At 46.8% G+C, this 21,743-nt stretch overlaps 1 protein-coding gene across 1 annotated transcript; it reads right to left on the bottom strand.

Moving 5' to 3' along the window:
• Positions 1–4,867: 4,867 nt before the first annotated feature.
• LHFPL5 (LHFPL tetraspan subfamily member 5) lies at positions 4,868–21,390 on the bottom strand. Its single transcript, XM_030315355.1, has 4 exons — positions 20,921–21,390; positions 14,379–14,615; positions 8,642–8,668; positions 4,868–4,928 (listed from the first exon to the last, which is right to left on the bottom strand). Exons 1-3 carry the CDS (start codon positions 21,330–21,332, stop codon positions 8,658–8,660), a joined length of 660 nt encoding a protein of 219 aa, XP_030171215.1. The 5' UTR covers positions 21,333–21,390; the 3' UTR covers positions 4,868–4,928; positions 8,642–8,657.
• Positions 21,391–21,743: the final 353 nt, after the last annotated feature.

Below are 21,743 nucleotides of genomic sequence, written 5' to 3'. Positions count from 1 at the left end.
TGTGGTGTGTTCATATTGTAGTGTTGCCCAGAAGAGAATGTAACCTGTTTAAAAAACAACCTAAACGAATTAAACCAGAATTCCTCAAACCAATGTGTTGGTTTACTGGACTGACCAGTCTAGGCAGTCTCACTAGGCCTTGTGTCAAATGTATGGGCCTAGAGCTCAGAGGGTTTTGGAAAACTTCATTGCTCTTGTCCTAGGAGAGCTTGTCGCAATCTCAAAAGAACCAGCAAACGGAGATAGAGTTAAACCATCCCCCTCCCCGGACCCCTGTTTTTCACTCTTCATTTGCCCTGAGTGTCCACAGGGGAACCATTTAGCTGCCCCAGAGCAGGCCCAGGTTACAAGACTGTATTACTGACCATTCTTTTATTTGTGAAACCTGTGGAATCTTAACAGTCTGCCCTTCTGAGGAAAGGGATTTGCTGTTGGATGACTGTCTCATAGAAAATGGATGATTTATTGATAATAGAACCAGAATTACATTTACTCCAGAAATAAGGCCTAATGACACCAAAGAAGCTTGAATAGTCGTCAGTTCTTTGTGTTTTGCCCGCCAACGTGGTGCCTTTGCAGTTGGCAAGGTATTAGTATCTTAACATCGCTTGCATAGTCTTCAGTATATGAGGATTAAATATATAAACTTGTATATATTACATGAAGATAGTATCTGAACCTTGAGACCTATTGAGGAGGTTTGTCTCTGTCACTAAAGTCCTGTTTTTAAAAGTTGGAATTTAGGGGCGCCTGGGTGGCGCAGTCGGTTAAGCGTCCGACTTCAGCCAGGTCATGATCTCGCGGTCCGTGAGTTCGAGCCCCGCGTCAGGCTCTGGGCTGATGGCTCGGAGCCTGGAGCCTGTTTCCGATTCTGTGTCTCCCTCTCTCTCTGCCCCACCCCCGTTCATGCTCTGTCTCTCTCTGTCCCAAAAATAAAAACGTTGAAAAAAAATTTTTTTTTAATAAAAAAATAAAAAAAATAAATGTTGGAATTTAAAAACTACACGCATGATGTGCGTTTGTCTTTATGTCTTTGCACAAATGCCAGTCCACACCAAGTCCTTGTGATATCAAATATCCCCGTTAAAAAGCCAGAAGATTGAAGATGATGTTAAGTGTTTAGAAGTTTTAACGAATTAAGCAAGTTTACGTTAGTATGTAGTTGTGTTGCTGGCCATACCATTCCTTATAAGGGAGGAGGCTTTTTTTTATCATAATCTTAATGCAGATCTAGTTTTTGCCCATTTTAATACGATAACAATTGGCAGAACTGGACCATGTTCTAGAAGTGCACCGGCTGCCTGCATTTGAGCTATGCTCCTAGAAGTTGTGCCTTTAAGACGTTGCATTGATTGCTTTGGATTTATTGAATACAGAGGAGAGGACCATCAGTGTTAGAAATTAGTGAACGCTAGGGGCTCCTGGGTGGCTTAGTTGGTTAAGTGGCTGACTTCAGGTCAGGTCATGATCTCACGGTTCTTGGTGGGTTCAAGCCCCCCGCATCGGGTTCTGTGCTGACAGCTCAGAGCCTAGAGCCTGCTTGGGATTCTGTGCCTCCCTCTCTGTGCCCCTCCCCTGCTCATGCTCTCTCCATCTCAAAAATGAATAAAATGTTTTAAAAAAATTTAATAAATTAGTGGGCCTTACTATAAATCCTCTTGAGGTTCAATAACAAAGAGGGGTGAGTTTAGAGGGTCAGAGCCCTTGTTTGATCTTCAGCAATTTATTTCAAAACAAATACGTATCCATCAGCAGCATGTAAGGTTACTGGACTCTAACCTTTGTTTCAATAAACCATTCTGGGAAGTGCCCATTGCAGAAAATAATGAGTAACTTAAAAAGCAACTTTTAAAAAGACTCCAGTGATTCCCACACGAATACGAACACATTTTTGTAATCCCCTCACCTTGATTGTGGGCTGGACTTAGTGACTGTTTTAACAGAACAAGGCAAAAGTGACAGATGTTACTTCTACGATTGGGTTACAAAGGGCTGTGCCTGCTGTCTTCTCTGCCCCCCTCTCTCGTTCTGTCTTGGAACTCTTTCTGGGGAAGCAAGCCGCCATGTGAGTAGCAGTATGGGGAGGCCCACAGTCTGCATCCGGCAGACAACCACTGAGTCTGGAGGCAGATCCCGATAGCTTAATTGCTGCCCTGTGAGAAACCTTGAGACAGAGACATCCCTAACCCACAAAAACGGAAACGTTTTAAGCCACTGAGTTCTGTGGTAATGTGCTCTGTATGCAGCAACAGGTAACTAATACAGGGGTGTAAGACAAAGCATTTAAGATATCCATCCAGTTAGCATCTCAGATCTAAATAACTAGTCCTCTCTTGACCATATCAGCCCAGGCCTAGTCCCTGGTGAAGTTTGGGCATCACAACCATCCTTACGCCCCAGCCCAAGGCAGAGGCAAGTGAGAAGGCAACTTGGTTAGGTGCTGATTTTATTGATTTTCTATGTACTTTCAAAGATGAGATTCAAGGTGCCCTTAGGAGTTTAAGGTAAAGCCACTTGAGCTGATAAGCAGTTACTAGCTTTCAACCAAAATCATTACTGTGATTGGAGAGGTTGAATTCTGAGTCTCTTTGAAGATCAAGCGAAAGGTGAAATGCTGGCTGACTCCTAAACAGATTTGCAGATCCTTCCCCAGGACTGGTCATTAGTAAACCGACTCCTGCTTTCGTGAAACGTGCTGTTCCTGGCAAGAGCAAGGTGCAGGCTATTGGCAGATGCTCCTTAAGTTCCCCAGAAGCTTCTGTGGACCACCATGGTTGCCATTGTAGTGAGAAATTTTGAGAAGGTAGACTTAGAAATGTTTCTTTTCATATGAAAAGTAAAATTATGAGAAATAAATGGATGTAAAGTAGAAAAGGCACTAAGCTACAAAAATTGTCAAATTCTGTTGTTCATCAAGTTTGCATAAAGTAAATGCCTGACTGAAATAATTTTATCAACACAAGAAAATATGAATGGGATTTTTTTTTTTAATTTTTTTTTTTCAACGTTTATTTTTGGGACAGAGAGAGACAGAGCATGAACGGGGGAGGGGCAGAGAGAGAGGGAGACACAGAATCGGAGACAGGCTCCAGGCTCTGAGCCATCAGCCCAGAGCCTGACGCGGGGCTCGAACTCACGGACCGCGAGATCGTGACCTGGCTGAAGTCGGACGCTTAACCGACTGCGCCACCCAGGCGCCCCCTTTTTTTTTTTTTAAGTAGGCTTCACGTGTAGTACCCAACACGGGACTTGAACTCACAACCCTGAGATCAAGGCCTGAGCCAAGAGCATGAGTCAGATGCTTACCCAACTGAGCCACTAAGGCACCTCTGAATATGATTGTTCTTAAGTCTCACTCCAATAGTTCCCATTACCAACAACAGGACGATGCTGGGGTGCTCATTCCAAATCCATCTGAACTGTAGAAGAAACCTGACTGGGTAGGTTGTCAGGGCATTGGTTAAAAAGCATGCCCTACAGGGGCGCCTGGCTGGCTCAGTTGGTAGAGCATGGGACTCTTGCCAAAGTCATGAGTTCAAACCCCATGTTGGAAGGCAGAGTTCACTTTAAAAAAAAAAAAAAAAAGTGCCCTTACAGCCCAGGAATGAGAAACTTTACTGTATCAGTGACTGCTCCTTGATCAAGTAACAAGATCCATTACAGATTCGTTCTGTGTTTACCTCCCCTCCTCTACCAGCAGCTACATTTTCTCTTCACCAAGTAAATGCGCAAGACCAGGAAAAACTACCTACCTCTCAGTATTATCCACTGCAGATAATCAGCAAGCCCTGTTTCTAGGTACCATCTCCAGGCAGGGAATAGCCTAAAGAACCTGTCTTCATATTTGCTACAAGGAGGTATTCCCTAAATCAAGCTCCCCTCTGGAGGCTGGCAAAAGATTCACCATTGAGTGCCAAATCCAAAGTCGTTTGGTTTTGTTCTTACAAGAAATGTAATCTATTACTAAAACAAATTACTTGGACACAAGTAACAAATTTCTTAAGCTGGGGGCCAGTCCTGATTGGGTCGGAGTGGGCACTATGAGGGAACGTAATGGAGTTTACTCTCCTAAGTTTTTAGATCCTATGTTCACCCAGTCTTTATAGGACTTCCTGATAGATTTGGGTTCTGGTGGCCCCTCCATTCCTTACCCACCTCTGATCATCAATAAGAAAACAGTTAAGAAAGGAGAAGCAAAAGGGGCGCCTGGGTGGCGCAGTCGGTTAAGCGTCTGACTTCAGCCAGGTCACGATCTTGCGGTCCGTGAGTTCGAGCCCCGCGTCAGGCTCTGGGCTGATGGCTCGGAGCCTGGAGCCTGTTTCCGATTCTGTGTCTCCCTCTCTCTCTCTGCCCCTCCCCCGTTCATGCTCTGTCTCTGTCCCAAAAATAAATAAACGTTGAAAAAAAATTTTTTAAAAAAAGAAAGAAAGAAGCAAAGGACCCCCTAAGCCCCAACCTGAAATGATCTGGCATGACAACCGCCTCTCCCTCAGCTGCCCTTTGAGAGCTGGGTGGCAGTGCCTGGTGTGCCTGCAAACGAATGTATCCTCAGGCTCTCGAGACTCAGACCTGGGAAGCCCTAAGACGTGGACTCAGCCCTCTCATTTTCCAGAGGAGAGGCCTCCAGGGAGTAACGTGATCGCCGGTATGAAGGGGATACGATGAGAACTGGGGCCCCGTCAGGAGAGTACTGCCCATGTCTCTCTGAATATCTTTAATGTGGGTCACTGTAGTTCTGCTCCTCCTGAAAGTGTTCTGCATACGGTAGGAGGTCTTGTCTCAGGAGAGTGTCAGGTTCGAATCCTATAGTGAAAGGCTTCAGGGTATCAGCCCTATAGTGGCCAGGAACAGGGAAGCGTGGACGGAACAAGTTTTTATCGCTGAAGAATTCGATTCCTTAATTTTCCATTGTCAGGGAAACAGATGACCTGTGGTATTAAAAAAAAAAAATCGCAAGAGTATAAGATTTGACACTTTTAGAAAGTCAAGCAAAACCAAATTCCCCATGTATGCGCCCTATGTCCCCCGGAAGCTTACGTTTTGATTCAGCCCTACCCAGACAGGCAAATTTCATTAGTGTATAAAATAATAGTCAATGTGCATCAAGTAAAAACTCAGGTCTCTTAAATAAATAAAGTATCATTTTTAAAAAGCAATCTTGGGCAAGAACAAAGCTAGAAGCATGATATCATGGCTCCCTGATTTCAACCTATATTACAAAACTTAAAACTGTACGGTATTGGCATAAAAGCAGACACACAGATCAGTGGAACAGAGTAGACAGCCCAGAAATGAACCTATGCTGTGGCCAATTTATGACAAGTCGTGAATATACAATGGGGAAAGGACAGTCTTTTCACTAAATGGTACCGGGAAACTGGCCCACTACCTTACACCATACACAAAAGTTAAATCAAAATGGGTTAAAGACTTTAATATCAGACCTGAAACCATAAAGCCGCTAGAAGAAAACACAGGCGGTAAGCTCCTTGACATAGATCGTGGCAACGATTTTTTGAATTTAACACCAAAAGCGAAAAAAAAAAAAAAAAAACCATGTGGGACTACACAAAAAGCTCTGCACAGCAAAGGAAACCATCAACCAATAAAAAAGCAGCCTGCTGAATGGGAGGAGACATTTGCAAATCATGTATCCAAAATACATCAAGAACTCCTATAAATCAATAGCAAGAAAACAATCTAAAAATGAGCAAAGAAAAAAATGAATAAATATAAATAAATACATAAAAAATGAGCAAAGGATCTGTATAGACATTTTCCCAAAGAAAACATACAGATGGCCAACAGGCACATAGAAAGATGCTCAACGTCATTAACTCTCAGGGAAATGCAAATCAAAACCACAATATCACCTCACACCTTTTAGAAAGGCTACTATCAAAAAGACAAAAAAAAAAAAAAAAGTGTTGGCAAGGTTGTGGAGAAAAGAGAACATCTGTGCACTGTTGATGGGATTATGAGTTGGTGCAGCCACTATGAAAAACAGTATGGGGGTTCCTCAAAAGATTAGAAATGGAACTGCCATATGGTCCAGCAATTCCATTTGGGGGTATTTATCCAAAGAAAAACATACTAATTCAAAAAGATGTACGCATTCCCATGTTCATGGCAGCACTATTTACAGCCTAACTGTCCATCAGTGGACACTTAAAACTTGTGCTATGGAGGGATGCCTGGGGGACTCAGTCGATTGAGGATCCAGCTCTTGACTACAGCTCAGGTCATGATCCCAGGGTTGTAGGATTGAGCCCCGCATCGGGCTCCACACTGAGCGTGGAGTCTACTTAAGATTCCCTCTCTGTCTCTGTCTCTCTCTCTCTCTCTCTCTCTGCCCCTCTCCCTCGCTTGCATGCTCTCTCACTCTCTCTAAAATAAAATCAAAAAAACCTTTTTTTTTAACTGTGCTATAGAGGCTCCTGGGTGGCTCAGTTGGTTCAGCATCATCAGACTCCTGGTTTCAGCTCAGGTCATGATCTCACAGTTTCGTGGGTTCCAGTCCCGTGCTGGGCTCCGCACTGAATGTGTGGTGCTTGCTTGGGATTCTCTCTCTCTGCCCCTCCCCGACTTGTGCTGTCTCTGTCTCTCAAAATAAATAAACTTAAAAAAAATTGTCCTATATATCCATATTGGAATGTTATTCAGCCAAAAAAAAAAAAAATGAAATTTTGCCATTTGTGACAACATGAATGGACCTCCAGGGCATTATGCTAAGTGAAATAGAAAAAGACAAATACTGCATATAATCTCTGTGGAATCTTGAAAGGTAAAAAACAGAAAAACAGGTGCCTGGGTGCCTCAGCTGGTTAAGCATCCAACTCTTAATTTGGGGTCAGGTCGTGATCTCACTGTTCATGAGTTCAAGCCCCACTTCTGGCTCTGCACTGACACTGCAGAGACTGCCTGGAATTCTCTCTATCTCTCTCTCTCAAAAATAAATAAATAAACATTAAAAACAATGATAAGCTCATAGATACGGAGGGATAGGAGAAATGGGTGAAAAGACATAGAGGTGTGGTTACCTTTGATTCAGCAATTCTACTCCAGAATTTATCAACAGAAGCAACACGTTCTTATCTGTGAGAACAATCCTCAATGGCTAATAACCAAGGTCTTGTTTAGCCATTAAAGAGTACACCAGGGCTATGGAGTTTGTGGCTTTAAAAAACTTTTTAAATTTTTTTTTCAACGTTTTTATTTATTTTTGGGACAGAGAGAGACAGAGCATGAACGGGGGAGGGGCAGAGAGAGAGGGAGACACAGAATCGGAAACAGGCTCCAGGCTCTGAGCCATCAGCCCAGAGCCCGACGCGGGGCTCGAACTCACGGACCGCGAGATCATGACCTGGCTGAAGTTGGACGCTTAACCGACTGCGCCACCCAGGCGCCCCAAAAAACTTTAATAATGAACATTGAAAAAAAAATGAGAAAATGTTTACACTCTAACAGTTTGCTATTCAAAGTGTAGCCATTACGTGAAGCAGGTTAGGAACAGTGTCTATGGCCCCTGAATCAGAATTTCCATTTTAAGAAGATTCATTCCCAGGTAGGTTGTATGCATATTAGAGTTTTGAGAATCACCTAATAAGGGGGGGGGGCGGGCAATGTTTATTATTATTGAAAAAAGTATATCTATGTGGGCAAGCACTGGAAGGTACTTTGCAGAAATTAAAATCGTTTAAATGGAGATAACCCCAGGGCGCCTGGGTGGCTCAGTCGGTTAAGCAGCCGACTTTGGCTCAGGTCATGATCTTGCACTCCCTGAGTTCGAGCCCCGCGTCGGGCTCTGTGCTGGCAGCTCAGAGCCCGGAGCCTGCTCCGGATTCTGTGTCTCCCCCTCTCTCTGTCCCTCCCATGCTCATGCTCTGTCTCTGTCTCTCAAAAATAAATAAACGTTAAAAAAAAGTTTCTTTTTAATGGAGATAACCCCTTCTACCCACACGAAGGGCCTAGCCTGCTGTAGGTCCTCAATAAATGGCAGCTATTTGGAAGGTGATACTATGATGGGCTTTTATTTTTTTTTAATGTGTTCCTTAATATTCTCGTTAAATCACATTTTGGAAACCTGAAAGGCAATAAGGAAATTGATACGTTGTGCTTCCTTTTCAACCAGACGTTAAAATCAGTTAAAGTCATATTTTTCTTTTTGTGTTGGCTATCAGGAAGCATAAGGAAGGTAGTATTTCTATTAGCCTAGCTTTCTAGAATATTTGTTTTCCTCTCTGTGACTTTTATTTTTTTTTTTAATTAGGTTTTTTATTTTTCTTACAGATCACTTAAAGTCTTTCTGAAAATAAGGGCCCCATTTACAAGAATGACTTCTAAGCAATCTGTTCTTGTTTGCCAGGCTCCACAGAAAGATGAGTTTATGAAACCACCTGGCTGTTCGACATTATTTCTTCCTGTTCTTTTTCCACTTCTCAAGTAAGAGGTAAAACAAGGGGGTCTCAGATGCCAGCTAGCTCCTGCGGGAGTCACTGCTCCTCCCCCCAGGCCCTACGCCAGCCCCTAACACCCGGCCCCACGGGCCATTCCGCCTGGTGAGTCTATAAGGAAACGGAGGCCAAGGAGGCCACAGCCCTTCCCCAAGGCAGGCAGACCACCCAACGGTGGGATTACTCACCAGCACGCCAGCTGCTTCAGACTTCCTCTGCAATGAAAAAGAGAGCGTTATGTGTATACACCCGGGCCTCGTTTGCAGGATAATTCCCTGCACACAACTCCCTCGCCAAACCAGATCAGATTTCTTCACTCTCGAGAAGGCTCGCATTGTTGTTGTTGTTATTGTTCGTAACGTGTACCAGCTTGTAACTGCATTTTGCTTGTGGTGTCCCTTATCGGACGGTAAGGTCCAATCAGACCGCTTCCCTCACCGCTGTCCCCCCAGTGTCTGGGGGTGTCAGTGGGCACCTGGAGCCCAGGAGCTGTTAGTGGTCGGGCAGGTGATTGCGTAAGAAGTAGAGATACCGGAAGGACAGAACGAGGAGAGAACTAACATTTGTTAATCGCCCAAATAACATGTAGGCTTTGTTAGTGATTTACCCACTACCTAATCCTTCACACAGTCTTTTGGTTTTTTTTGAGATACAATTCACTAACATGAAATCTACTCAACTCAAAGCGTACAGGTTGGTGGGTTCCAGGATAATCACTGGGCTGTGCAGCCATCACCGCTGTTAGGACACCCGGGTGGCTCAATTGGCTAAGCGTCCAACTTCGGCTCAGGTCATGATCTCGAAGTTCGTGAGTTCAAGCCCCGCATCAGGCCCTGCGCCGACAGTACAGAGCCTGCTTGGGAGTCCCTCTCTCTCTCTCTCTCTCTCTCCTGCCCCTCCCCCACTTGTGTGCTCACACGCGCACCCTCTCTCTAAAAGTTTATTTTTAATAAATAAGCTTTGGAAATAAATAACAATGAATAAAATTTAAAAAAAATAATGAAAATAAACTTTAAAAAATAAATACATGGGATCATACAATACATGGTCTTTTGTGTATGGCTCCTTTCACTTGCAACGTCTTCAAGGTTCATCCACTTGGTAGCAATTATCAGTACTTCTTATAGCTGAATAATATTCCACTGTGTAGATTTACACATATTATTTATCCAGGTCATCAGCTGACTCACATTTGGTTGGTTTCCACTTCCTGGCTTTCGTGCCGCTATGAAGGTTTATATCCAAGTTTTTGTGCAAACGTGTTTGCAGTTTTCTTGCCTACATGTCTAGGAATAAATGTGTGAGTCACAGAGCGCCTCTCTCTATGTTTAACCATTTGAGGAACTGCCGTCCTGTTTTCTATAGCAATAGCACAATTTTACCTTTTCACGAGCGGTGTATGAGAGTTCTTTTCTCCACGTGCTCACCAACACCTGTTACTGTTCATCTTTTTTATCAGCCATCCTAGTGGGATGTGAAGTAATAGCTCATTGTGGTTTTAATTTGCATTTTCCTCATGACTAGTGATGTCAACTGTCTTGGCAATCTGGATATCTTCTTTGGAGAAATGTCTATTCAAATCCTTTGCCCACTTTAAAAATGGGGTTCTTCGTAGTTTTATTTGTCAAGTTGTAGGAGTCCTTAATATATTCTGGATATTAGAATTATGATTTGCAAATACATTCTCCCATTCCGTGGGTTGTCTTTTCTTCACTTTCTTGTTGGTGTCCTTTGACACACCAAAGCTTTCATTTTTTATGAAATCCAATTTATACGTATTTTTTCCTTTGGTCGCTTGTGTATTAGGTGTCACGTCTAAGAAACCACCACCTAAACCAAGGTCACAAGGATTTATACCTATGTTTTCTTCTAAGAGTTTTATAATGTTACATCTTACATTTAGGTCTTTGATCCATTTTCAGTTGATTTTTATATATCATGTGAGGTGGGAAGTCCAACCTCATTCTTTTTTTTTTTTTTTTAATGTTTACAGAGTGAGAGCAGGGGTGGGGCAGAGAAAGAGAGGGAGACATAGAATTTGAAGCAGGCTCCAGGCTCCAAGTTGTCAGCACAGAGCCTAACCTGGGGCTCGAACCCATGAACTGTGAGATCATGACCTGAGCTAAAACCAGACACTTAACCAACTGGGCCACCCAAGATGCCCCCGACTTCATTCTTTTGCATGTAGATGTCTGGTTGTTCTAGCACCATTTACTGAAAAGACTATTCTTTCCCTCCATTGAATGGTCTTGGCATCTCTGTTGAAAATCAGTTTGCCATTTATGTTTGGGTTCATTTCTGGACTCTTAATTTTATTCCATTGATCTGTATGTCTATCCTCATGCCAGGACCACACCATCTTGATTACTGTAGCTTTGTAGTAAGTTTTGAAATCAGGGCATGTGTGTCCTCCAACTTGTGTTCTTCTTCATGATTGTTTTGGCTCTTCTGGGTCCCTTGCGTTTCCATACGAATTTGAGGATCAGCTTATCAAGTTTTGCAAAAAGCCAGCTGGGATTTTGATAAGGATTGCACTGAATCTGTAGATCGGTTTGGGGAGCATTGCCATTGTAATATGAAGTGTTCTCATCCGTGAATGTGGATGCTCCCATTGATTTAGGCCTTTAATTTCTTTCAACAACGGTTTTTAATTTTCATGTACAAACCTCACACTTCTTTTGTTAAATTTTTTTCTACATATTTTTTTTTTAATTTTTTTTTAACGTTTATTTATTTTTGAGACAGAGAGAGACAGAGCATGAACAGGGGAGGGTCAGAGAGAGGGAGACACAGATTCCGAAAGAGGCTCCAGGCTCTGAGCTGTCAGCACAGAGCCTGACGCGGGGCTCGAACTCACGGACCGCGAGATCATGACCTGAGCCGAAGTCGGCCGCTTAACCGACTGAGCCACCCAGGCGCGCCCCTACATATTTTATTTTTTGATGCTATTATAAGTGACATTGCTTTCTGACAAGTCATTTTCAGATTGTTCACTGCTGTGTGTACGAATGTGATAGATTTTTGTATATTGTTTATATCCTGCAGCCTCGCTAATGTTGCATGTTACCTTTCATGGTTTTTTAGTGGATTCTTTAGCACGTTCCATATGCAAAATCATGTCATCTGCTAGTAGAGATCGTTGCACTTCGTCCTCTCCAAACTGGATTTCTTTTCCTTCTTTTTCTTGCCTAACTACCCTGGCTATAACCTCCAGTCTGCTCTTCAACTGCAGTGCCAACGGCAGACATCCTTGTCTTGTGCCTGAGCACGATCTTTTGAAGTAGGTAATTTTTTCAACCGAGGAGAAACCTGCCACCTCACCCTGTAAAAACGGGGCTCGGATGAGGAAACGCTCAGCGAAGTTGAGTAATGCCCGCAGTCACAGCTGGTTAACAACGGAGCCCCAGTTTTAAAACCAGGTCTGGGGGCGCTTGGGTGGCGCAGTCGGTTAAGCGTCCGACTTCAGCCAGGTCACGATCTCGCGGTCCGTGAGTTCGAGCCCCGCGTCGGGCTCTGGGCTGATGGCTCGGAGCCTGGAGCCTGTTTCCGATTCTGTGTCTCCCTCTCTCTCTGCCCCTCCCCCGTTCATGCTCTGTCGCTGTCTGTCCCAAAAATAAATAAACGTTGAAAAAAAAATTAAAAAAAAAATAAAACCAGGTCTGACTCCAAAGCCCACACTCATTCTCCTCTGCCTCCTTAACCCTTAACGAGCAGATCAGCAACCATGTACTCATGCAAGCCTTCACTTCTGTCATCGTTTCCTTCATGTCACACAATAATAGAGGTGGCAGAGCAGGAGTTAGTGTCCTGCTCTTTCGTGGAAAGCACCTTGAGGAAAGCGACTTGGAGGAACTGGGACTCAAATTCTGCCTGCCAGGGCACCTGGGTGGCTCAGTTGCTTAAGTATCTGACTTCGGCTCTGGTCCTGATCTCGCGGTTTGTGAGTTCGAGCCCCGCGTCGGGCTCTGTGCTGACGGCTCGCAGCCTGGAGCCTGCTTCGGATTCTGTGTCTCCCTCTCTCTCTGCCCCTCCCCCACTCATGCTCTGTCTCTCTGTCTCTCCCAAAACTAAATAAACATTTAAAAAAAAAACTTTTTTTAATTCTGCTTTCCTGACCCAATTTTGTGCTTTGACAGCAGCGATAGCTACTTCACTAAGTCGTTAGGTGTGTTCAGAAAGGTTATGTGGGTGTTTCCTAACAGGTTATAAACAAGAAGGATAAGTTGAATCCTGCATGATAGTGAGGGAACTAAAATATGGAGAGAAAAGAATCTGAAAAGATTGAAACAGGTGCATGGGGCACAAAAGAAGAGGGACAAGGAAAGAGAGGAAAGCCAACTGACATTTTGATCAGTAAATAAAGGGTCAAAGAGACAAACCCATCTCTCCACAAGGAAGCGCTGTAAAGGGAACTCCGCGCCGCGCGTAACATTTCTTTCCAGCTAAAAGAATCCCTTGTGAAAAGAAAAGAATGCAAATGAGGACTACAAAAATGTTCTCTGCAGTGTTTCCAGATTTAAGGCTGGTCCCGCCTGGGGGCTAAAAGCTGAACAAAATGCCTCCGGCGGCGACCCCTGCTGCAGCCTCCCTTGGAAAAACCTCCATCGCTGGAGAAAGTGCTGGTTGTGCAGATAGATGCTGCTGGACCCCCCACCTCCAACCCGTCCCCCCAGGGCTGCTGTGCACATTAAACAAAGATGGCCCCCGGGAACAAACCTTACATCACTCCTGCACATGGCAAAGCCTCAGTACATACTAGTCCCATTTCCCTTCCCCTCACAGGGTTTTCAAGGCACCCAGACCTTAAGTGTTCCCAGAACCTAGGAACTATCGGCCCCCTCCTTCAACAGAAAGACACCTCTCTCTCCTCTCCTCCTTGGTCCAGCTCATTCTAGCAATTTGGTTTTCAGCTTTCATCCTATAACTTAGGCGTGCGAGTCTTCCACTGCCAGAGGAGGATGAGATGTCTAATGACTTCCTTATGGAGCAGTGGGCCCTGGGCTGAGCCAGAGTCCGGTCATTTTTGCCACCACCTTTCTGTGTAGCCCTGGGGCGGGGGCGGGGGGGGAGGTCTCCCTTCCGGGCTTCAAGTTCCTCATCTGGGAAGCGTTCTTGGTCCCCGGGGGCAAAGGAGTTTGCCTCCCCCTTCTAGTTCAGGTCAATGGGGCGAAGACTGTGGGGAAAGTGGGCAATTTTGGATTCACAAGCATGTGGGACAGGCCTTGCCCTATGACTACGAGATAAAATTTATGCCCTGAAAAAGCCCCTCGAGACAGGGGAAGAGCCTAAAGAGAAACGGGAGCAGAAAGTACCGTAAGAGGAAGAAAGGTCAGTTGGGAAGGAGTCAGAAAAGGCTAAAGCATCCGTCTGGGCTTTGGGTCTCCTACAACTGACTCATGACTCGGGGGTAGGATTTGGGCAGAAGGAAATTGAAACAGGATGGCATACAGACAACCCCAAGGCTATTCTAACTCAAGGGACCGCCCACCGTATGCATTCCAGGAGCTGTCACATCTGTCCCCTCACCTACCTTTCTCCTCCTGCCCCAACAACGCAGCCCCTCTCCTGACTGGCCGCTCCTCTCTCCACCAAGCAGACTCCCGGTGAACTTGGAGACCCAGCCCCAGCACCGCCTTCTCTAGGAGGCCGTACCTCGCCCCCCAGGCTGGATCAGGGTTCTCTCCCCTGGACACCCTGACAGAAGTCAGGGGCGGGGGAGGCATGAGGACAACCTTCTATCACAGACAGCCTCTGCTCACATTGCCTCATCAGCCACCAGCTTACAACCCCCCACTGGCTTTTGGCCTCTGGAACAAGGCCTGTGTCCAATTGGTCTTGGTGTCCGTCCCCAACCCCGGGCCAGGGACCAGTCCTCTGGTAACCGGCTGAGAGGAAGCCCCACCTCCCTGGGGGAGGGCAGGTTACCTTTTCCATCGGCCTTGTAGTCATCGGGGAGGAGCTTGTCCTGCCGGTAGCCCAGCACGAAGGCCAGAAAGGAGAGGATGAGGGCGTCTCCGATGCTGAGGATGGCCAGCATGAAGGCCCAGCGGATGGTGCACTGACCCAGCGTGTACTTGCCCGTCTGCTCCCCACACATGCGTCGCACCTCACTTGAGTCCCAGCCATCCGGGTAGACCAGGCAGCCGATCATGAGGCCTGTGGCTGAGGGGGCGGGAGGGGGTGAAGATGGTGTCAGGCTGGCTGTGCTCAGTCTGCTACGCCCCCCCCCCCCACTGTTGCCACCTTGTCACTCTCCCCTCCTCCTTGAGAGGGCGGGCAGCTCCTACCATCTTTCTTGTAGAGCACAGGGGAGAAAATGGAGGATCCAAGAGTTAAAGTGACTTGCCCTTGGTGGGGATAGAGGCAGAAAGTGGAGCTCCTCCGCCCGGGGAAGGTTCTGCCATGGCACCAGGTGATCCTACCAGGCCCTCAGCTGTGCCCCTCACTTTGGACTTGGCGAGGCACTGGCTACTCTGGCTTCAAACCCCTCCAAAATCTAGTCCCGACCCAGAGAACTCGTCACTCGTAAGACGTATATTTGTTCATGCTCCGATATCTCTGAAATAATAAGAAAGCTTCAGGCCGTGGTTTGATTACAAGTATTTTTTTCTTTTGGAGACACCTGGGTGGCTCAGTTAAGTGTCTGACTTCCGCTCAGGCCATGATCTCCTGGTTAGTGAGTTCGAGCCCTGCATCAGGCTCTGTGCTGACAGGGCAGAGCCTGCTTAGAATTCTCTGTCTCCCTCTCTCTCTGTCCCTCCCCCACTCGCTCTCCCTCTCTCCCTCTCTTTCAAAATAAATAAATAAACTTTAAAAAAAAAGGAGTATTTTTCCTTTTTACACACATAGAATCGTGGTATGTCCCATAACTTGGGAATCTTAGATTTAATGAAAACACAAAGTTTTCCAGCCCCATCTCTGGCTGCTTCCCTCCTGAACCTTTCATTCAAGCAAATAGGTCTCTCCCTCCTAACTCAGTGCATAACACTGCAGTTGTCCATACTTCCCTAAATTTGAGAATCCCCTGGAATATTTGTTTAAAATGTTGATTCCCAGGCCAGGGTGGGCTCAGGAATCCCGGGGGGGGGGGTTAAAATTTTTTTTTTAATGTTTATTTTTGAGAGACAGAGAGAGAGTGTGAGTGGGGGAGGGGCAGAGAGGGAGACACAGAATCCGAAGCAGGCTCCAGGCTCCAAGCTGTCAGCCCAGAGCCCGACATGGGGCTCGAACTCACAAGCTGTGAGATCATGACCTGAGCCGAAGTTGGCCGCCCAACTGACTGAGCCACCCAGGTGCCCCTGGAATCCCTGTTTTGAAAATCATTCTTTCAGGTAATTCTCTCACTAGGAAAAGCGGGAAACACTAGAACGGGCTGCCTGGATTTCAAGCCCAGCTCTTTCCTAACTAGCTGTGTGACTCAGAGCAAGCTACTTAGGCTTTTTTTTTGGCCTCAGTTTTCTCGTCTATACAGTGGGAATATGAGTAGGCCCTACCTGTTTGGATTGCAGTGAGGTGCAAATGAGTTAATATTGGAAAAGTGCCTAGCACATACTTAGTGCTTCACGAGTGTTAGTTACAATTATCCCATCCTGTGCTTTCACTGACAGTATTTACAGGCAAAAATTTCATTTTCCCTCCTTCTCCTCACTTCCCTGCCCTCCCACCAAGGACCACCCCACCTTAGCTGCACAGATATGTGACACGATCCTGGGATGTGACCAAGGCCAACCCCAAGCACAACCACCATGCAGGCAGGGGGTTCCTTCCATTCTCTGTGCCACCTTCTGAGCCCTCACCCTCCTTCCACAGGCCCAGAGGCTCTTCAGTTCCGAGGCTGTGCCCTACCCAGGAGCACCTCGGGGAAACACCTCACAGGGCCCAGTTACCTACCTTGGGCTCCGTTTGCGCTTGCAAGGAAAGTCAACAGATCAAACGCACAGTAAATTATAAAGATCAGGATCCCCCCTCCCCGCCTAAATGTATCAACTCGCCTTTGATTTTACATGGGACAAGCTAATTCATATAAGCGTATAGGTCTTTTAGGTCCAAAATACTTCGTGTACCCTTTTCCTCTTGATCCTGACAACAGTTCTGTGAAGTAGGCCATGTGTTAATATCCCATTTTACAGATTAGAAAACTGAGGTCTCAGAGAAACCAAGTGAGTTGCCCAGGGCAGAGCCAACACATGCTCCTGGCTTTTTTTTTTTTTCCCTCAAAGTTAATTCCCTAAACTCTCAGACTGACATCACTCCAAAGAGCTGAATGTATTTCGTGCTGACATTTCAGACTTCGTGACAAAATGAGAAGTGTTTCAGGAAGATACTTAGCATAGGGGAGGGGGGACCTTCCCAGAGCTCTTCGGTAAAACCTATGGCCTTCCCCAGTTGGTGTAAGACCAGAGTTTTGGTGCCAACCGTGGCCCCCACCTTAACCCGGGCGGAGGAGTGGAATGGGTCAATGTGGAAAGGAGTTGCCCTTCTGGACTTTCCATTCTCCCCATCTCCTCCCCTTGGTCTCCTTCTCCTTCCGTAGCATCTCTGGAAAATAGCCCAGGGCCTCCAACCTGGAAACAGGTTGTTACAATGGGTGCCATGACCCTCTGTGAGCACCTGACCCATCCACCTGGGCACAGTGGGGGGCAACTCCATTTGTAATGTCTCAGGACTCTAAGCAGAGGCCAGCATGGTATCCTCAGGCAAGTTTACTTACCCTTTCTGACTTCCATTCTCTCATCTGTAAAATTAGGATAGTACTACCTGACTCATAGCGGAGTTACGAAGATTAAGTGTGATCATGTATAGAAAACGCTCACTATAGGGACACCTGGGTGGCTCAGCTTGGTGAAGCATCCGACTCTTGATTTCAGCTCAGGTCATGATCTCATGGTTCGTGAGTTCGAGCCCCGAGTCAGGCTCTGTGCTGACAGTGTGGAGCCTGCGTGGGATTCTCTGTCCCCTCCTCTGCTTGCTTGCTCTCTCTCTCTCTCTCTCTCCCTCAAAAATAAATAAACAAACATTTAAACCAGAAAGAAAGAAAGAAAGAAAGAAAGAAAGAAAGAAAGAAAGAAAGAAAATGCTTACTGCAGTGTCTGGTACATGGTAATCAGCCAATTAAAGTCAGTTGTTGCTATTATTATTGGCATTGAAGTCAGATGGAAACAACCTCAGGGGATGTGAATGTCATTAGAGCTGTTCACAAACATTTCAGGTACACAGCGGTGTTAGATTTCCTTGCTCCCCTCTTTTCAAGTTGGGCAAGGCCATAAGACTTCCCTTAGACAACAAAATAGGAGGGAAATGTGTGGGGTTCCGGGCCACAGCATGTAACTTCTGGGGAGACGCCTTCCAGAGCTCCCTTTCCCTCTGCAATGATGACAGCCAGATGACAGCCGGTGCTCCATCAGCCCGGGTTCCAGAAGAGAACGGTGAAAGCAGAGCCCCCAACTGATCCTCAGTGAGCTTGTGTCACCAGCAAAGAATAAATCTTTGTTTTAAGCCACTAAGATTTGGGAGTTTTTTTGTCACCCCCCCCATCCTGACTGTTTTTGTGTTTTTCATATTTGCCGAGCACCTCCTATGTGTCAAGAACCGTACAAGGTGTTTTACATGCAGTATACATCCCATCCTCACAAGAACCTTGTGATGGGAGGTGCTGTTGCTACACCCTACAGATGAGGTTATCAAGACTCAGAGAGACAAGCAACTTGCTCTACCTGTGTTTCTAGGAGCTGGAACCACACACAACTTATACCTGGGATCCAGAAGCTCAATTAACATTGTTAAACTACAGCCCCCCACTGGCCCAGGCACCAATCCTCTTTCCTTTCTCCTGCTCCCTTCCCTGGCCTCAGGCTTCCTGGCAAGGTTAAACTAATTGGTTTAGGCATCTTCAAATGGACCTGTCTCCCAGCTGCTGACTGCAAAGCAGACCCCCTCTTAATCCCTCCCTTTGGCTCATCTTCCATTCCCCTGCACCAAAGAATGGAACATGACACCACTTTTGCTCTTCCCAATGTAAATGTTTCATGGGATGGCATCTGGCCACCTCTGCTATCAATGTCTCCAGCTCCATGACCCGGCAGGGTCTAACTCAAATGGCCTGGTGACGCCTCCCCCACGTAGTCCCTCCCAAGCACTGCCTGCTCAGCACATGGCACCTGCTTCAGGAGGTTGTGGGAGGGGGCAGTGTGGAGAATGAGAGGAATGGTTGTGTTTCCAGCATCCCATAGCTCTGATATGGAGGACCAGCTGGTAAGCATGCCAGGGTCCATTCTACTCCTCTTTGTCCCAGAACTGCTACATCTGCATTTCTCCTCCTTCTCCCCACCGCCCACCAAGATTTACCTCAGCCCTGTCCCAACCTCTCGCTCATGATACAGAGAGACCAGAGAGGGAGATGGTGGGTGGATTGCAGACGCAGCTCTGGAGCCAGGTGAGTAGCCTGAGTACAAGATTTGGAATCAAAGGTTCTGTCCACCACTACCTGTGCTAAAAGTCAAGTTACCCATTAGGAGCCTTATCTATAAGGCTCTTATTCCTCTTATCAATAAGAGGAATGTCCACCTCACTAGGTAGGGATGGGCTCCTCCAGAGGGTAGATGTGAAAGTGCTTTGTAAGTCATTATACTTATGTAAATGTGTGGCTCAGTAAAAGTGAGTTTGGAATACATCTTGTTTCTTGGAACCTGCTGCCTTAATTCTCCTTGGTCCTTAGTTGCCAGCTGATCTGTTACAGGTTTGGCCAAGTCTTTTCCCAGATTCCTCATCTTTGGCGGGGGGGAGGGTACCTATAGCTCTCTGAGGTCCCCTCCAACTCTGACAGAGTCTTAAATCTATGTGTTTCGTTGTCTGGGATTCTGATCCCCGCTCCATTCCCCCTGTTATGGATAATACTACTTCTCATTCTAACCAACGATATCAAGATGGTTTGCTCTCTAGTCTGAAGTCCCCACACTACCCCCTGGACATTTCCCTAGAATGGGCAGTCTGTGCATGGTCCTTGGGATGGGAGGGGACCAAGGGCTGAAGGACAAGGCCTTAGGCCATGTCTTCCTGAGCTTTAGAGGAAAACAGGAGCAGCTGGCCCAAGGACCGAGAGGCCTGCCTGGGCCAGGAGCAGGAAAAAGGGGCAGGAAAGGCCTGCTTTGGGGCACCATAAGTAGCCACCTACCCCACATAGTTTTTTGTTTGTTTAATTTTTTTTTAGTTTATTTATTTATTTTGAGAGAGACAGAGACAGCAGGGGAGGGACAGAGAAAGAGGAAGAGAGAGAATCCCAAGCAGGCTCCGCACTGTCAGTGCAGAGCCCAGTGTGGGATTTGAACCCACAAACCATGAGATTATGAGTGGAAACCAAGAGTCGAAGGTTTAACTGACTGAGCCACCCAGGTGCCCCACCCCTCCATAGTTTTACAAGACCCTAGCCATCTGGGATGCCTGGGTGGCTCAGTCAGTTAAGCCTCAAACTTCAGCTCAGGTCATGATCTTGTAGTTCGTGGGTTCAAGCCCTGAATAGGGCTGTCTGCTGTCAGCACAGAGCCCACTTTGGAGCCTCTGTTCCCCCCCTTCCTGACTCTTCCCCTGCTCATGCTCTCTCTCTCTCAAAAATAAATAAACATTAAAAATAATAATAAAAGACCTTAGCCACCACCACCACTCCCCCCATGACAAAATATCACTCCCGTTTGCTGCCTCAAGTACAGAAACCTATAACTAGGGAGCAAAGACTTTCACTCCACCATGAAAGAGAGAACTTCAATGCAAGTTTCTATGGGAAAGGTCACAGCATAACACTCCAAATAAACAACTGACTTTAGAATCTCCCTGAGAGCAATTTTGGGTGAGAGGGGAAGAGTGAGGGCAGGGATCTGGGGATCCATAAAGATAAAGAACAAACGCCCAGAAGTGGGAGATGGAGACATCTAGGATGTGCTTGACATTTTGCCCTGGGCTGGATCCTATTTCCACATGGCTGACAATGGAAGCTTCCTTCTTTTTCCTCCTCAGAGCAACAACAACCTCTCATGTGGTGGCCTGGGAGTCAGGACACCTTCTATCAACTAGCTGTGTGCTCCTGGGCAAGTCACTCCCCTTCTCTGGACCTCAGTTCCCATCAGTAAGATGAGAGGATTGAACAATTTGATCTCAACGATCCTTTTGGTCTCAACCATTCTAAAGTTCTCTACTCCTCAGAAGCTTCTACAGAGCATTGAGTAGGGCTGGGCTAAAGGAGAACAGCTGAGGGGAGCCTGGTGGACTCAGTTGGTGGAGCATGTGACTCTTGATCTCGGGGTTGTAGGTTCAAGCCCCATGTAGAGATTGCTTTAAAAAATTAAATCTTCGAGAAAAAAAAAAAATAAAGAGGAACAGTTGGGAAGGAGACCAAGAGGCTCCAGAGGGCGGAATGGTGCAGCGTCCCCTGTGGCCGGGGGTGGGTCCCCACTTGCCCACCCATTAACCCTGCTCACCTGCAGCCAGCTGCATCCATGCACAGATCTTGTAGACAGTGGCCGTGTTGCAGACGAAGAAGAGGCTAAAGCAGATGATGGAGCCAATGATGAGGAACATGGCCAAGGCCACAAAAAACATGGCAGTCTTGAAAGCTCTAGAGGGAATGGAGGAGAAGTCCAGCGGGCCACCCTTGCAGATGAGCTCAGAGGACAGCACGTTGCCCACACAGTAGGAGAACAGGCCAAAGTAGCCTGCCTGGGGTGTGTTAACGCTGTCACCAATCCAGTAGGGCTGGATAAAGAGGGCCATAACAAGCACCGAAAAACAGATGGTGAGTGTGCCCCACATCACACCCACAGCCCTAGAGTTGCGCACATAGTTGGTGTGGTAGATCTTGGCTGCCTCCTGGGCAGGCAGCAACTTCACCATGGTGAGGCAGTAGGCCCTCACCTGGGGTCTTGTGGGCTGTAAGCTAGTGGCTTCGCAGACAGAAAAGCCTAGAAGTCAGTCACTCCTCGGATGGGTTTGGGAACGAGGCTGAGGTCAGGACACAAGGTGAGGGTCCCTCCAAGGTAGAAGAGAGAGGATTTATAAGACAAGGACGACAACCTTGGTTTCTTCCGAGGAAGATTGTCCAGATGCCTTTGTCCACTCTAGCCAGGCTGTCTCCAGTCTCCTGCCGCCTCTCAAGCCTGCCAGGGTCTCGGGCCTGCTGGCGCCGCCCTGCCCCTCCCCCCTTTCCAGCTCAGAGCTTCATAGAGCTCCTCCTCTTCGCCGCGGCCCGGCCCCTCCTTCCTCCCTCCTCGGAGAGCGCTGCTTCAGCACCGCGGCCAGCGCCTC

This window comes from Lynx canadensis, chromosome B2 (assembly GCF_007474595.2).
Source record: "Lynx canadensis isolate LIC74 chromosome B2, mLynCan4.pri.v2, whole genome shotgun sequence".
In the NCBI taxonomy this organism is placed as follows: Eukaryota; Metazoa; Chordata; class Mammalia; order Carnivora; family Felidae; genus Lynx; species Lynx canadensis.
Note: the sequence above shows the minus strand (reverse complement) of the source record. Positions and strands in the feature narration are given on the sequence as shown.